The 17,970-nt window shown below is 39.1% G+C and overlaps 1 protein-coding gene across 2 annotated transcripts in view; it reads right to left on the bottom strand.

Moving 5' to 3' along the window:
* Positions 1-17,970, bottom strand: part of LOC124804702 (SURP and G-patch domain-containing protein 1) — a 152,409-nt gene that overhangs the window by 48,572 nt on the left and 85,867 nt on the right. For both annotated transcript variants that reach the window (XM_047264960.1, XM_047264961.1), the window contains exons 7-9: positions 14,289-14,530; positions 9,004-9,111; positions 1,579-1,712 (exon numbers count right to left, since the gene is read on the bottom strand). In XM_047264960.1, coding sequence (XP_047120916.1) covers positions 1,579-1,712; positions 9,004-9,111; positions 14,289-14,530 — 484 coding nt within the window. The remainder of the gene's footprint in view (positions 1-1,578; positions 1,713-9,003; positions 9,112-14,288; positions 14,531-17,970) is intronic.

Below are 17,970 nucleotides of genomic sequence, written 5' to 3'. Positions count from 1 at the left end.
TTGGTTACACACGTATCATTCAACATATTTTCAATCACTGGCCACTACTTTCTCCCATATTTTGGGCAGTGTACGAATCCCGTGTCAAAAAAATTGTTCATATTTTGAAGAGATCCACGAATCGATCCAGTTTGTGACTTCTTCATGAGATTGGAAGTGTTTGTCAGCCAGGCCACGCACCATTGATCTCAACAGGTGATAGAGGGAGCAATGTCTGGAGAAAACAGCAGGTGGGGTAGGACTTCCCATTTTAATGTTTCCAAGTACGTTTTGACCTCTTTTCGCAATGTGGGGCTGAGTTTTGTTGCAGATGAGAAGACACAATGACTGACTTCTAATGGCGATTTTCTGCAACTCTAGGCGACACCCATTCAAACAGTACACATTTTCTTGCCTGCATGTCCCATGTTTCGTAATTATTACACATCACTTTATTGTGCCTCTCGCTGTATTGCAGCCGTTTGTCTTTTAATGCTCTGCTCAAACGCATTAATTGCATTCGATGAGCACCTGTGATTGTTTCACTTGGTTTTAACACCTCATAGTACACGACAATGAGCTGGTCCCACCAAATGCAGAGCATGATCTTGAAGCTGTGAATATTCGGTTTGGCCGTTGACGTGGAAGCATGGCCGGGATATCCCCATGATTTTTTGCGTTTATGGTTATCGTAATGAACCCATTTTTCGTCCCCAGTCACAATGTGATGCACAAATCCCTTCCGTTTCTGTCTCTGAAACAACTGTTCACAAACACGCAAACGCCGTTCAACGTCTCTTGGTTTCAGCTCATACACAACCCAAGCTCCTTCTTCCCAAATCATGCCCATAGCCTTGAGACACTTTGAAATGCCTTGCTGTGTCACTCCCACTAATCTTGTCAATTCTTCTCGAGTTTGACGCGAGTCTTCACTGTGCAATGTCTCCAATTCTGCATATTCTCTCTTCCACCACTATGCTGGTCTACGGCATTAAAATCACTGTTCTTGAAGCATTGAAACCACTCACAACACGTTCTTTCACTATTAGTGTCCTTACCATACGTACTTGAGAGCATTCGATGAGACTCAGCTGCTGTTTTCTTTATACTGAAACAAAACAGTAACACCTCCAGCAAATGACAAGAATTAGGCTCGTAAACTGTAATTTTCAATCAAGAACAACTTTATGATGCAGACAAAAATCAACTATGTTTGAATGAGGTTATGTTGAACGAGGTCCAAGCTAACTGCCCAACGTCTGGGATCTGTTTCCTTCGACCGCTACTTACCATCGTCACCGCCTATCCGCAAAAGCAAAATTGTACACCTTCTACTGCATTTCTTGCATTAATTCCTGACAACACTTTTTACTTACCGATCATTGTGCAAAACTATTTGGGGGGGGGGGGGGGGGGGGGGGAAGGAAAAAAGTAGAAATGATGTTGCTCAAGCAGATTATAAAAAAAGGTGAATATCAGTATGCTGCATAAATGGGCAATGAATCAATGTGGCAGTGCAGTAATCAACAATTAGAAGCAAAAATAAATACATGATCATCTCACTCCTCACTTTCATAATTATATGATAAGATATACTACCTTGTAATGATCCTCTGCCTTCTTCCAGTCCTCTTCTGATAGACTGCTAGTTCCAAACGCTTGAACTGCATACTGAATAAGAGCAGGATGATTGCGTGATATTTTTGTAAGTAATGGACTGGTACCTGTGATTGCTGTTGGCAAAAAATATAAAACTTTACAATCAAGTTTGCAGCTCAATGAAATGATTCATGTTAAGCTGATCATAGAATAGGAAGAAAATGTTGCAAGAGATAAGTATTTAGAAAATTATGATTAAACAGCTGAAAGACATTTTCCACACATCCGCCTTCCATCTCCTACTATACCATTGTAACTAAGGTTTCGTCCCCCATCTAAACACTTCACTGTGACCACAGCTCTGAGCTGTAAATAGAGCAACAGCATGGATCAACTAACCAAATGCACATTCACCATTCAATTGTGGCCAAGAGAAAATTGGATTGTCCATCTGAGTGGAAAGTACCAATAAGTGTACAGTGGTAAACTTAAATGGCTGTGAATATCTGTGCACTATTTGGACTCAGATTCTGTGCTCATCAGAACAATGAGTATATCATTAACACATGTGATGCCAGTACTGGTATTCTCAGATCTGCCATTACAGTAGAGCTGGAAGTCGTCAGTACAGTAATAAATTTTTTACAGGAAAACAGTACTAAGATGTCATTGACATACAAGGGGGAACTACAGCAGACCCAAGAGTGTGTCCTATGGCAGTTCAGACAGCAAACTACTTTCTGTTCCTCAAGCAGATTTAAAACCATTTCATCTCTCTGTCTGAAAATTCTAGGAGTAACAATTCTGCAAGCAAGAAGTCAAAGTTGGTGTTTCCAAAACTTTTCTAAAGTGTATCTTTCAGATGTCGATAGTCTATTGTGTGTTTCAGGCTATCACTTACCTTAGATAGTGCAGTATTCAGTCCATTAACATTTACACAAATGAGACACACTGTCATATATGATGAAAGTGCCTTTGCAATCAGTCAGTTCTTTGTAGCCATCATATTCCAACCCTTTGGATACAGTGGGTGAAAGGTGTGTTGTGATTGGCTGGTAATCATAAGATTGTTGTATCTATTACTCTTTGGGATAGGTGAGATTAAACTTTATATCCATTCAGTGGGATGCACCCAATTTGCATATATTTGTTACGATTGGTAAGCAACATTATTGAGCATGATTGTAGTGGGACAATCATTGTCTGTGGTTTCACAGGATTTCCTTACTACTATTTCTCTTGTTGCAAATATTCAAACATTATTTGTGGGAAAAGTGTTTATTTGAGATATACAGTCTCAGGACTATGGTGAATGAGTAGAAGCATATCCAGCACAAGGTACTGAGGGAATGCTAATACACTTCTTATTTTTTATCACAAATTGTGGACACTAACAAATACAATTTTGATTGCTTTTTCCATGTCTCTCTGTCTCCTGCTGTCCTCTGCCAGCTGAAGCCTAAGATTTTCTTCAGTGCTCTATCCCAGTGGTCAGGTGGTCCCCCTTGTGGTCTCTCTCTCTCTCTCTCTCTCTCTCTGAATCCATTTTAGTACAGTCTTTGTCCCTCTGCTGTCATTTTTTGTGTAATATATTCTGCTGATTTCTGTTTTAGAGCCTCTGCCCTTTCCACAACATCCTGAACTCCTTTATGACTCCTATTCTTCATTTCTTTCCCAATCATTCTTCGTGAGATCTACGAACAACCTTCCCATAGTCTTTCCAAATGTCCTTTATATCCATAATATGCTCCAGATAAACACATTCATTAACACTTTTATGCAATTTTTGTTCAGTATTATTTTTCTTGCAGTTACCTACTTCCTGTGGATCAAATTTGTTTTGCACAGCATTAGGCAGCTACTTCCGTCCATGTAGCACCATAACAGAGCACACCATTTTGCTTGTGAACTGTTATGAGCTTTTAACCAGAAGCAACTTATTTTGATTTTTCTGTGTGGTTTTTAGTTTAAATTCTTAAATTTCTTGTGTGCTTATAAGCACAGTCCCATTTTTAATAATTACCTAGTATATAATTCAGCCAGCTTTAGTATGTATAGGGACACTGATTGATGTGTTTGGATGTGAGCTGATTTGGTTATCCTCCTCCACACCTTGAGATGGTGCTGACTTCGGTCATGCAGCTTGACACTGTTGCCAAAGGGGGAGCGGATGTGGGGATCAAAGGGACGTCCAGCAAATCACATGATGGGGGAGAAGGTAGTGGGCACAGACTGAGTAGAGAACAGGTGGTTGGAGGGAGGAGAGAGAAAAACGTCACACCGCCCCCTGAGCAGTCAGTTCAACAGCACACCTGATAATGGCAACATGAATGCTCGCTGAAATACTGTGCTATTTAGACACTGAAATCAGCATTCACCTGTGAACTATTCTGTTACGAATTACGGTGGTAGAAGCTGAAGAATTGCATCTCATGCCTCTACAAGGAGAAGTTGTCTCTCAGTGTGGCAACTCCCTTCATTTGTCTCCACAGACCGCTGCAGATGACATGCTGCACTCACCATACATCGGTGGCCAGCAAAGCTCCCGTCAGCAAGTGTACCATCATCTTACTCCAGTGCATCCATGCTGGTAACTTCCACTGTGTGTAGACTTTGAACCCCATGCTTTCAGGAAGGCACATGCACTCTTAACCACCATGAGACCTAGTCTTTGCTCCTGCTTCGGTAAACAGCTCCTGATTGCATTCTTGGCAGCTCAAATTGCACAACGTAATGCAGCTTGGGAGCCTCGCTAACACACTTCACCAGAGAGTTTTTTTATCAGTGAAGTTTCATATTTGGAACCAGTTTACCATAGATTCTCACAGACATTCGGTCCCATCTTCCTTACCCCAGTTTTGAGCTACACTTTCTCAGTAGGCTTCACAGTTCTGCAGTACAGTCTAATGCCCCTTTATCTGCACTGGGTTAATAAGTGAGTTCAGTGAGCACTTGTTCAATTTAATTACAAGCAAGTACCAGAAGTAGCAAATGACTCTTTTACCCATTTCACATCTGGCCATTTGACCACACCTTTACTGCACACCTTTACTGCCTAACTGTGCCCAGAGAGAAATCCCTTTCTGCCTGTGCTGGCTCCCTTCACTGTCAGATGAGTCAATTTCACTTGATAACTTGAATATCTCCTCTTTTCATTATCCGTCGTTTATACCCTACTGTTGGACGCAAGGAACGGATGCTACCCGAAAAATCTCCTGTCTGTGCTAACATAATATGTTTCCTGTACAGTGATATCTTTAATGTTTCTTAGCGTTTAATTTTGGAACATGAACACTTCTCCAATGATATCTTCTTGATGGTTTTTATCAGCATCTATTGATGTACATTGCCTTAGAGAGAGACTTAAAGTGTGAGGCACTCTCTCATCAAACACTGTAATCTTTTGCTAAAATCTACCCGTTTCTGAACTACAGGTTACGAGCCAAGATTCTTATTTAATTCCGCAAATTAAATTTATTTTCTCCTAACCTTCCAGTTGTGTGGTGGAAACTAGTTCTTTAGAATAAAGCTGAGATTACTTTCATCAAAAGCAACTGTAAGTTTCACCTCTATGCCCATGAGATCACACAAAATGGCTTATGTGTTACTCTCAGTGTATTGTATTATTATATGTTATTTGTTTAAATTTTTGTTCACTTAAAAGTGTGCTTACACTGGTAGGTTGCACATCTGATTTCCATAGTGCTAGTCACTAATAATAGTAGTAATAATAATAATTAATTATAATACTAATAATAATGACAACAATTGTGAAGAAAATGAAGTTATTCCTTCAGCAGCATGGAAAGACTTGACAAGCTGCACCACAGAGGAGCTGTTTGCTGAGTGCCTCTGCATTCCTTATGAGATGGTGTGAAGAACATGTGGCATCAAACTTTGCCATGTAATGCATTACAGAGTCAGCAGCAGCCTGAAGAATCAAGAAATTTGCCAGCCCATCCCTGGTAGGGGAAAGAGTACATTTCCTGCACTGGTGCCTCGACTCGACTAACAAAAAACTATTGAAATTACATCTATGACTGGCCAACCAGTTAAATTTCTTGATGTGAGAATGGGCTGATGGAATTCAAGAGTATATCAAAGATGCTGCCTGCAAGACTATCTTCAGGCCCTCAGTCAAGCAGTTGTATGAGGATGTAGTTTCAGTTTTTAGAAAGGACTACATTTTGCAGCCACTCCTAAATCTGCACATATCACAGACATCATCAGAGCCATGAAACAGGCAGCTGCACGACTACCACCTGAAGCAGCCGTAGAATACACTGTGAAACCTGTCGTGTATTCATACGAACAAAACTTATGAAACCAAACATCTCCAGCAGAGAGAGGGCAGCCATACAAAAACTAAGAGGAGATATAGACTTTGTTGTCTTATTAGCTGATAAAGGCAATGCACCTGTGGTCCTGTCTCACCAGGATTAGACTGCGAAGATGCATGGCACGCTAGAAGACTGTGCATAATGGAAGATCCACACTGGTCCCACCAAGAGGGTGGAGAGGAAGACTATGTGCTTCTCAAAGAATCCAGCTCGCCACACAAAGTTGTTAAGAATCTATGACAGAGAGCACCAGTTCCCCAAACCTACATGGACTTCCAAAAGTTCACAAAGATGGGGTGCCTTTACACCCAATTGTTGCCAACATTGGTGACCCAACATACTCACCTGCTAAGTACCTCCACAATTTGCTTAGCCCTAATGTCGGAAGGTGATTATAAGTATAACCCTCTGAATTTTGTTGGACACCTTAACAACTTTAAGCTTAAGAATAGCGATATCCTTTTGAGCTTCAATGTTACCTCTCTTTTCACTAGCGTGCCTTTATAAGAATCCTTAGAACTTATTTGCCAGAAATTTGACAGAGATGAGAAACCTTTACAGGCATGTTTTGACAACTACACACTTTTACTTCAATGATGGTTACTATGAGCTGACGGAAAGAATAGCTGTGGGGATTCAACTTTCAACTGTTGTCGCCGACGTGTATACCGGACATTTTGAGCAGGAAGCTTTCTAATGAGCCCAATGGAAACCTACCTGTTTTTTCCAGTACATAGGCAACACCTTCGTTGTCTGGCCACATGGAAGAGACAAGCTGAATAATTTCATGCAACAAAACATCAGTTTTACCATGGGAGTCAATGTGGATCAATTGATTCCCTTTCCTGGTAAAAAGGGCAGACAGCACATTGGGCCACAGCCTGTACAGGATGAAGGTGCACACTGACATATACTTACAAGCTGACAGCTGGCAACATCTGACATAGAGGAATGGGGTGCTAAAAACATTGGTACACAGTGCTTGCACCCTCTCAGACAATGTAAGTCTCAAATAAGAACTTCAACATTTGAAGACAGTGTTCTGCAGTGACAGCTTCTTCGGGTGACAAATTTGGAGAGCCCTCAGTCCTGCACCCATTGTACAACCAGAAGAAACAGGAGAACTTCAGGAGGATGTGGCTACTGTGTTTATTCCATTTTGTGGTGCATTATCTGGGAAGATAGGATGAATGGTCTGGAAATATCAATTGAAGACAGTCTTCCACCAACCAATTAAAACACAGGCATTTGCTTGGTAGTGTCCAAGATGACCTTGGACTACGGAAATCTGGCATCTACCAGATACAAAGCCAATGTGCAAGACATATATAGGTCAGATAGTGCATACTGTCTAAGACCTTTGCTGAGAACATTGATGGCACATTAGATTGCAACAGTTTAACAAGTTGGCAGTCATGGAATATTGCCTTTCAGAATTACATAGAATTGATTATGGGTTCACTACAATTCTGACACAGATGTCTAACATGTGGGACTGTGTAATTAAAGAATCTAAACGAATTCAAGTAAGGGAACCACTGACCAATCATGATATTGGCTACACCCTTAGCACAACACTTAGTCTGATTAAAAGAGAAAGAGATATCACACACTGAACTCACTTTGGGGGTAGATTGAGCAAGAGCAGAGATGCTGCAAGCAGGCATCTCTGGGTGCAAAATGAGTACAGAGCACTGAATCAACGAGAGGAGTGGAAGATGGTGCTGGGTATGGACCACGGAGTGAGTGGGTTATTGGAGGGAAGGACGGGGGAAGAGATGTAAGCATTGCACAAGCCCCTAAGCACTCAGTTCATCAGCTTACCTGATGCCAATGTCATTGCTTACCGAAATATCATGTCCATTGGACACTGATATCTGGCTATTTAACTATGAACTATTTTGTCATGAATTGTACCGGGAGACTATGAAGAATCACAAATACCAATTTATCACTAACATCACATCATTTTGTATTGTATTCAACTGGGGTCCAAACACATCTGCACTTCTTACTCAAACGTAATGACAATGAGAAGTGATATGGTGAGAGCATGCACAAGATATGCATATTACAGCAACTGATTGTTGCATTGAAATCATGCCTTCCAGCATTTTCTCTGATGGGCAGATGATGTGTTTATTAGCAAGGGTCAGTATCATGTCTTATAAATATACTGGCAGTTAGTTTCATTTTGCCCTCCCTGTACTAGCAGTACAAAGGCACTCATCACAAGCTGTCCAGACACTTGCTCTGCTGCATGGCAAAGTTCTCTTCATAGTTAACAAAAGTTCGCCCAGCACTGCGATTTGATTATTTGTGATTTTTCTAAATGGTATATTAAATCACTAGTTTACGGTAACAAAGATCAAACTATGACTTGGCTTTAGCAGAAGAAGCAGGATAAAACAAATCAATGTATAAGAGTGTGAATTTCACAGATGTAGTGAGAGCTTCTAGATGTATTACAGTGCATACCAGATATTGTTTTCCACATTTGAGCATCGTAAATGACTAACATTAAATGATGACAGGTTTCTTTCCTATTTAAATTAAAATGATTGAAATGCTATGAAGTACAGCACATTTTCTAAAACATCCTTTACTTACAAAAATAAGCTCAAGCTGACATATTTCTTATATGATAAAAGCATCAGCACATTTATTTGCAAATTGCAAAATATAAAAACACACTGCTCAATTTTCTGTTTCAGCTTGACAACTACAACTCAGGATTTGATGTGTTAATCCAAGTTACTTTTTTCTTTCACAAATTTCTCTGATTGTATTACATTTCTTGCAATATTATTTTATCCCTCTCCCCTTTCTGTTTCCTGACTTCTCGCACTTACCTAGTCTCTCTCCTCCATGTAAGTCAAGTCCGTGTCTCTAAATGCCTACAGCTGTTTCTGGAAATACGTACTTTTTGACATTACTTTTACAGCACTATCTAAATTAGTATTAACTACTTAAGCCACAAAAATAATATTTTTCTGTTGCTGCTCGTATAGTTTTCAAATAACTTCACCTGGAGTTCTGTGCGATAAAACAAAAATGAACTTCATCCAATATGTTTCCAGAATACCTTGAGTAACAGGAGGAGCAATTTCCACTTTTTCAGTTTCTGGGGCCCAGCGACTACGTCTCTTCCTTTTACGACGACTACTATCACTTTCATCTCCAGACTTTCTTCCTGTTATAAAAAAACAAAATAAAAGTCATTGTTTTTGTCTCTGTAGTAATTAAAGCTATTGATATTCTGTAAAATTAGAAGTGCCACCATTGCTGTTTATAAAGGTAGAAAAACTTCAAATATTTTTTAAACTGGTAAAAAGAAACCCAACAGCAAATCAATGAACAGTCAATTAAAATAATTACTTCAGTTTTTCATCCTAGCTTGAAGTTTCTAGCAAGCTGTGTACAACATCTAAATTTTTGGAAACTGAAGAACATAGTACAGAGTGTCCATAAATTATCTTTACAAATTAAGACTTTAATAACTTTAAAACTATGCTAGATATTAACAAATGGTTTTCAACATGTGAAAAAAATAACTCAAAGTTTTTTTACCTTTCAGTCAACGCAATTTTAATGCAAAATTGAATTTGAAAACCTGATAAAATGTGGATGCCACAGGAGGAAGCTCAGAGTGTGGCCTGGTTCATACAGACAATATCTGATACTCAAATGCAATGAAACTTTCAAACACGGTATGGAAGGCAACCACTGTCTTGACCAACTACTCAGACTGGATGTACGTCATTTATGGAAACAGGTACTGTTCTCCATAAAAGGGGGGTGGGCCACCCATCTGTTTCAGATGCTAACTTGAGCAAGGTACAGCAGGCATGTATGAGGAGACCACGAACCCCTGACCTCACACCACTGGACTTCTTCCTGTGATGTTTCCTAAAGGACCTGATGAGTCAAACGAAGTTAGAAACCTACAGGACTTTAAAGCACACACTGGTAATGCATTTGAACATGTCACCGTGGAGATTCTGAATCATATGTGGAGGGAAATTTAATTCCAACTGGACTTATCTGTGCCACTAAGTATGTGCACATTGATGTGTATAAATGAGGTAACAAAACTTTTGAGTTATCACATACTGAACACCATTTGTTAATATCCAATATATTTTAAAGGTATTAAAGTCGTAAGTTATAAAGATAATTTATGTACACCCTGTATTTTGGATATTGGTTCTGCATTATGCAAATACTGTTCTGTTTATGTTCATCCAAATCTTTTCTTTTAATACTGTAGCATTATCACTGAATTTTCATTATTTATTCTCACATTATCAACTTCTTTTCCATTTGCATATTTTTGCATTAACTCTAGTAATTTTTTGAATCACTGTATGATGTTTGAGTTTAGTACGAGATTAAGAGTTTTCCCTAATTGTATCTTCAGTTTTCCACATTGTTGCTATACACGAAAATTATGAATCGGGAAAATACCAGGTGGTTTTAATCGCAGTGCAGCTACTCAGGGAGGTCCAGTGTGGGCTGCAATTATCATATGGCAGTGAAACTTTGTAGACATGCTAGTACATTAATGCAGAACCAATTTACACGGGAAGGGGGAATTAGTTCCAATTGTGGACATCAGCTGCAAATCTGGTTCTATAAATTATTTGTATGATGGTATGACATTCATGCTTTCATTTGACAAGTCATAATGCAAGTGGATAGTACAGCTATAGAAAAGAGAAACAATTCGCTATTAGTGAAACTGTTTTATGGGAACTGCACCAATTACAGTACCGCACTTAGAGGCTGTCGCCAACTGACAGGTCTGAGGAGAGACCCAACATCATTTAATGGTTTAAAGAAGATCATACTGAAATTTGATAACAGGGGTGAGCTTGGTGTGGCAAATGGTAGAGGAAGGAGTCCTATCCCAGTGAAAGTTATTGAAGAGGTTGCTGTTATTGTATCTGACCATGCAGCACGTGCCACGGATAGTGCTAGTGCTCACACAGTGTCATGGGAATTGTCCATCCCATGGTCAATAATATGAAAAGTTTTGTGGTCTATTTTACACTGGTACCCATACAAGATCCAGATCGTGCAGCAACTGAAAAACCTCTTGATCCACAACAACATTCGGATTTTACTCTTCCGTAACTGGCAAGACCAAAGTTGATGACATGTGACCAGGCAATATTCCATGGAGTGACAAGGTACATTTTACAATAAAGGTGCAGTAAATACAAAGAATTGCTGAATCTTGGGTATTGTTAAACTGCACGTTGTGCATGAAGAGCCACTGCACTTGCTGTATGTGACTGTGTGGTGTGGATTTACAAGCACCTTTATTCTCAGTCCGTTCTTCTTTGAAGAGAATACACCCAAAGGGCATGCCAGGTGCACCGTAACGCTTGCACGTTATTGAAACAATCTTGTACAGCATTTGATTCCTGGTTCGGAAGAGTACAACTGTGTGGAAACCACTGCTTTCATGCAAGATGGGACAACACTTTACGTTGCTCACCCAATGAAACATCTGCTTAATGCAACCTTCCACAAACACGTTTTCCAGATGCATGCCCTGCAGGACCACTTGATCTGAATCCATGTGACTTTTGGCTCTCAGGATATCTAATAGAATGTGTTTACCAAGGGCATGTCGACCTCTATGTGATCTCAAGAGCAGTTTACAGGAACACGTTGCTTGGATTCCACCAAAACTACTCCGAGCAGCTGTTGATCATGTTGTTTTAAAGATGTAGCACCTCATCGATGTCTCTGGTGCTCATATTGAACAAATTGTGTAAGTAGTCATTAATAATAAAATCAACATTATACCTTTTTCAATTCTATAAACTTTCCTGCTCATGTCCTGTTCCTAATCCATTACACACGGAAACATTTATATACTTTTTCTTGCATTCACAACACCAGACTTGCAACTGGTAGGCAAAATTGACACTAAAGTTTTTTTTCACAGCATAAATCGGTTCTGCACTAATATATTGGAATATCTAACAAGTTAAGTTGTCTTACAAATTACAGCCCACACTGACTTCCTGTTAGTAGCTGCACTTTAATTATTACCAGCCAGTATCTTCACACCAGACTGTAATGTAACAGGTAAGACAAACAAATAGGAAAACCACTTGTCTAAAAAAGATAAACAAAATATTCTATGAGCATTGATAATCTCTAAATAAACACTACAAACACTCGCTGCTGATGCCACAGAATGGCACAAGGTAGTCCCTCATATTTAAAATACCTATTGTTATATGCAAATATGGAAAAGTTGCAGGAACGATGACATTCTATGTACAACTGACCACACACAGTTCAAACTTACTTTCTTATGAAATATATTGGATGCTGCAATTACTTACAAAAACTTTGACAAACACGAATACAACAGAAATACAATTCTGAATTTAAAGTATGATGTAAATCACTCCCAACCCTGATTACTTCCATGACAGAAGTTACAACAGTCAGACAGGTACTTTACATATTTTACAGTTTCAAATCAGTACCAAAGAAATTTCTAAATTTTATTATCCGGTTAAGTGTTTAACACTGAATTCAAATACTTTCTATTTATAAAAATCAGAAGACATGTATAAATAGGAACACACACAAAGGTTATTTAAAATGTATGGCTTCACCACACAATCTCTCATACTTCTCAAACTTCACAGAAGCTCTGCTTGCAAAACTATCACTCATGGAAAAATAATGATTCAGAGAAATGGCTTAATCACAGCCTATGGGAATGCATACAGAAAAGACAATGACGCAAATGCTTATAGTTCTGGTTTCTCTTCTCTTTCCTATCTTCAGCAACTGCTGTGATGTCTACCTTTATTTGGTCTCCTGAGTGACCAACCTACATAGTTCACAATTTCCAGAACAAATCTTTCACCCTGCAGCAGATTGTGCACCATTTTCGATCTTTCTGGCTAAAACTGTGCTGACTAGGAGCAAATTCAGATGTCTTTCATGTATAATGGTCTTACTGAGATATTTTCACAATATCCTTTTTTCCAGGAGTGAAATTTAGAAAGCAAGATCGAGGTGCTGGCAGAGTTGAAGCTGTGAGGACATGTCATGAATTATGTCTGGACAGCTCAGTTGGTAAAGAACTGCCCAGAGATGGCAAGGCTCCACGTGAACATCCAGTTTGGGGGACTTATTTAATTTTGCCAGAAGCTACAAATTGCAAACATTCCACTGGAGAATGAAGCATTCATTCTGGAAATCATAGGTTATTCAGGCAAATCACTCATGACTCCAAGTCTAAGTAAATATCACAGCAGCTGCACAGACAAATGGTACAAGAAGCAGATTTATTATTCCTGTCATGGTCTTTTTTCAACTTATGTCACCCTCACCATTTCTACCATTATTTTGCAGTCACATATTTCTTTCATATATCTCTTGTAAGTCTGGCTCCCCACCTTTGTCCTTCCTTGGTCAATTATTGCCTATTGGTCTCATTTACTCTGTTATTGCCAATTTTTTTCTTGCCTAACTTTATCCTTTTGGGTTCTTATCCATCTTCACTCTCCAATTACTTCAATTTCCCAAGTTTTCAACCCTCATACACTGGCAGCATTTCATCATAGATTCACTCTACTTTTGTGCTGCTGTACTCTGCTGAACCAGAGTAACATGGGGGGAGGATTAGATTTTAATATCTCATTAGCATCAATGGCATCAGAGTTGGGACCAGTGGATCAGTTTGGTAAAAATGAAGAAGATAATTGGTAACGAAATTTTTCAGATTAGATGAATGGTTATTTGAGCTATACTTGTTGAGTGTCTTCATTACTGAATCACTTCTCTTGATCAATGGACTGAAGTTTCTTGATGATGTTTATATTAACCTTTTATTAGTACTGTTTGTTCCAATCATTTCCTACTTTCTTTTTCAAGGGTGAAGGAAACTGGTTTTTAGTTTAATGTTCAGAAGACTCCTATTCATGCTTGTCACTGCTGTCACTTTGTAAGCAGAAAGCTTTTTCTATTTATATTTAATTCTGCTATCATTTTGGTGACCAATTTTTTTCATAAAAATTTTGTACGCTGTAATTGTTTCTTATTTCACTTCAAAATTTTCATACAAAAACATCAAACAGTCCAATTGTGTTACTTTATACTCTGCAGCATTCAATGGTCTTTTCCCTCTGAATATTTTATTTTAAGTACGCAGTAACAAATTCTTGACTCTAATATGACTCCCCCCCCCCCCCCCCCCCCCCCGTCCCCCTTGCACACACTTAAACATAGTGAAGTCAACTCTCTATTCAACAATACTCTGCTAATCTACTTCACACATACAAGACATCACAACAGACAAGTATACTGAAACATCTGGCACAAATTTCTTACCTTCACTTGCACAAGAGTTCTCGTCATCAAGCTGCTCCTGCTTTACTGTACTCTCTGCCACCCTGTTATCAGCCTCTGAAGGTTCTGTTTTCACACTATCCCTACTATTGTCAGTATCTACTTCTGTCTTTACTTTAGGTTCATTGTTTTCACGTTTTCTCTCTTCTTCCATTTCAGATTTGAACTTCTCCACCAAGCAACGATACTGCATATATGCAGTGTCTGTCCTATCTCGTAAGAACCTTGCAAACAAAATAAGTTACTTTAAGTTTAAAAAAGCAGATGGAAGCATTATATTTTGTAATGTTAGACTTGATATGAAATAAGGTAACTTACCTAAAGCCTGCACTTTTTATACATTATGTGATCAAATTCCAATTATAATACAGCTACAAACTAACTACACACCCTGCTTCACACTTTCAATATACAATTATGTATAGTCTAAATTACAAGAACAGTTCAAGTTATTTCTCTACAAATGACCAGCAAGCCAAATAATGACAACATGGCAGCGACATGTCTGAACTGTAAATAGTAATCTGATTTCAATAATTTCGAACAGTTTGTGATGAATTTTATAAAAGACCAAACTGCACCACATTATTTCAGTAAATGATTGTAAACAACCACAATTCAAGGGATGAAGTTCCAAGTTTTACAAGTATACTTATTTGACATATTAACAAAATGTAATCCAAAGTTAAGGTAGCTAGCAATTGGGATACAGCAGCCACATAAAATTTAAAGCATGGAGTGCTCATGAATTAACCTATGTTTGACAAATAAGCAAGTTTATTAAGTAAAAAAGGAAACAATAATCCAGCCTTCACAATAACAACTGCTCAAGACTTGTCAACAGAAAATGGTTTCCCATATGATTTATCACCAAAAGTTGTGAATTGTTTCTGTAAGATCTTGGAAAACCTAGCACACAAATTTTGTGATTACCCACTAAGAGTAGTAGGTGAACAAAATTTTCTTCAGTTTCTTTCAGCATCCGGTTTCAGTGATAATTCAAGCTTTGAATGGAACTGTGGCAATATCTTATACAGCGTGTGTCAAAACTTTTGGGTCAAACTGAAACAGTTGATAGCAGGTCCACAGCCAATTATACTGAGACAAGTAACAAATGGCCAGAAATGTATATTTATTGTGTTATGGATATACACAGTGAGCACTACGTAATAACAAATTAGCTCATAACAAGTGTCAAAACAACAACCGGCAGTCTCAATGCATATACTGCAATGATGCATGCAGTTCTGCCACACTCTCACAAAGATCCCGGGTGTCTGTTGAACAATGGAAGAGGCAGCAGGTAATAAATAGCGTACGGGCATGCGTTGTCCAAGATCACATAACAGAACCTTTTTGCTAACTCCCCATTTGACTATGTTACCTGGTGTTCCTCCAAGATGTGCTACCACAATTTTTGGAGACTGCATCCTTCGTTGTCCACAAAAGTATGTGGTTTCAACATGACAGTACACCAGCACACTTCTCTGTTAATATGTTTGAGCACCTGAACACACACCCTCATCAACTGATTGGAAGGGGAAGTCCTGTCCCGTGGCCAGCACGACTGCCGGATCTCACACCTCAGTCCTACAACAAGATGCTGGTGTATGAAACCACAGCAGAACTGGATGAAGAACTGCTCGCTTGGGTAAAAGCTGCTTATCTCCTGGTAAAATTAGGTACCAAGGATATCTGAGAGAGTGTGACAGAACTTCAAACACCATGGCCACGCATGCATTGAGACTGGCGGTTGTCACTCTGAACAATTACTATGAACTACATTACTGTTATGAAGTGTAAGCTATGTATGTCCTTAACAAAATAAATATGCATTTCCAACAGCTGGTTCCTTACCTCAGTATAATTGGTTGTGGACCCACTACCACCTGTTTCAATTTGATCCAAAAGGTTTTAGACACAGGCATTTATCAGCCAGCTAGCTTATTTTGTTGTGATGTCATGCAACCATCAAGGAGTTTACATATGCTACAGAGATTATGATGAGGTCTGTGATGACAAGTTAATAGTGGTGCCACTGATCCATCACATGATCCATGAAGTAAAGAAATTGACACTTTTCTCTATAGTCTCCAAGTACCGAGTTCACACTTCCAAGTACCACTTACAGGTATAGCTGCTACCCATATTAAACTTGTTGCAATTTCCGATCTCAATGGCTTCCTTGACGACAGAATTTCTGATGGTCTGTGCACGGCAAACTACTTCTGTTTCATCAAATATAATTCAATACCTATTCGAGAGCGCACGCACGCACGCACGCACGCACACACACACACACCAGACGGAAGGGAGGGAGGGAGGGAGAGAGAGGGAGAGGGAGAGGGAGGGGGAGGGGGGAGAGGGAGAGAGAGAGAGAGAGAGAGAGAGAGAGAGAGAGAGAGAGAGAGAGAGAGAGAGAGAGAGAGAACTAGGTCTATTTTGGTATGTGCAGTTCCTCTCAGAAAGAAAATAATGTGGTGAATTATTTTGCAGGGAGTTTATACCTACAACTTTTTTTCTTCTTAAAGAGTGTTTCCTCTTCTTTTCACTAGTGGGTCCACTTTTTCAGGACTTGGAACACTTTATTTTATTATTAAATTTTGTGGATAGACACCCGCCCTGATGACACAATAATCAAGGTAACCTAAGGGAGGGATGTTGTTTGCCTTCTGTATGTAACTTGTGTAAACTTTGTTCTGTGTGTCATCATATAGGGTAAGTCAGTGTTGTCTGATGGGTTTTGACTTTATAGTACAAACTGTTGTTTAAAGATATAGCAACGTATTTTATTTCAAAAGATACACAATGAATAATAATTAATGTCTTATATGTTAATTTTTACAGAAATTAATTATTTGTGAAAGATAATGTCCTTCAACTACTGGCCCTCTTTTTTGGCACACTCATTGACCCTCTGCATGAAGTTTGTCACCACACTCTCCAACATGTTATGGGGTATAGCATGAATCTCTTGCTCAATGGTATCCTTTACATCAAGTACAGTACAAGGCTTACTGATGTACAATTTGTTCTTGAGGAAGCTCCACAAGAAAAAGTCACATGGAGTAATGTCTGGAGAGCAGTGCAGCCAGACAAAATCTCTGTTGGATACCACTTTCCCTGGAAACAGCTGACTTACTTCAGACATTCACATATTGGAAGTGAGAGCCGTCACGCCGCCTTTCTGAAACCAAATATTTAAACCATATGTGCCATGGCAACGAAGGTCTGGGATGAGAAATTCACGTAACATGGTCAAATAATGTTCCGACTTCCTTCAAAGAAAAAAAGGCCCTAGACACCAAATTTCCATTATCCAGCCCACACTGTTACTCTGTTACAATGCAGTAGGCATTCGTGCTGTTGCTGTGGGCAGTTTGGAGACCATTAACGACAGTTTTGTTTATTAACAGTGCTGTTTACATAAAAATGAGCCTCATCTGACATTAAAATCACAATTCCAAGTTCTTCCTCCAGCAGCTCTTTCATTATTTCAGCAAAATGTCTCCTCACAAAATCTTGAGACTTCAACTCCTGAACAGTCGCAGTTTTGTAGTGATGAAAATTTAGATGGTGTAAAATGTGTCAAATGGATGACTCTGATAATCTGAGAGACTATGATGCCATCCTGCTGATTGGCTGGGGCAATGTTGAACTACAT

The sequence above is a fragment of the Schistocerca piceifrons genome, chromosome 7 (genome assembly GCF_021461385.2).
Source record: "Schistocerca piceifrons isolate TAMUIC-IGC-003096 chromosome 7, iqSchPice1.1, whole genome shotgun sequence".
Lineage (NCBI taxonomy): Eukaryota > Metazoa > Arthropoda > Insecta > Orthoptera > Acrididae > Schistocerca > Schistocerca piceifrons.
The sequence above is the reverse complement of the archived record's forward strand: the minus strand, read 5'-3'. Positions and strand labels throughout refer to the sequence as shown.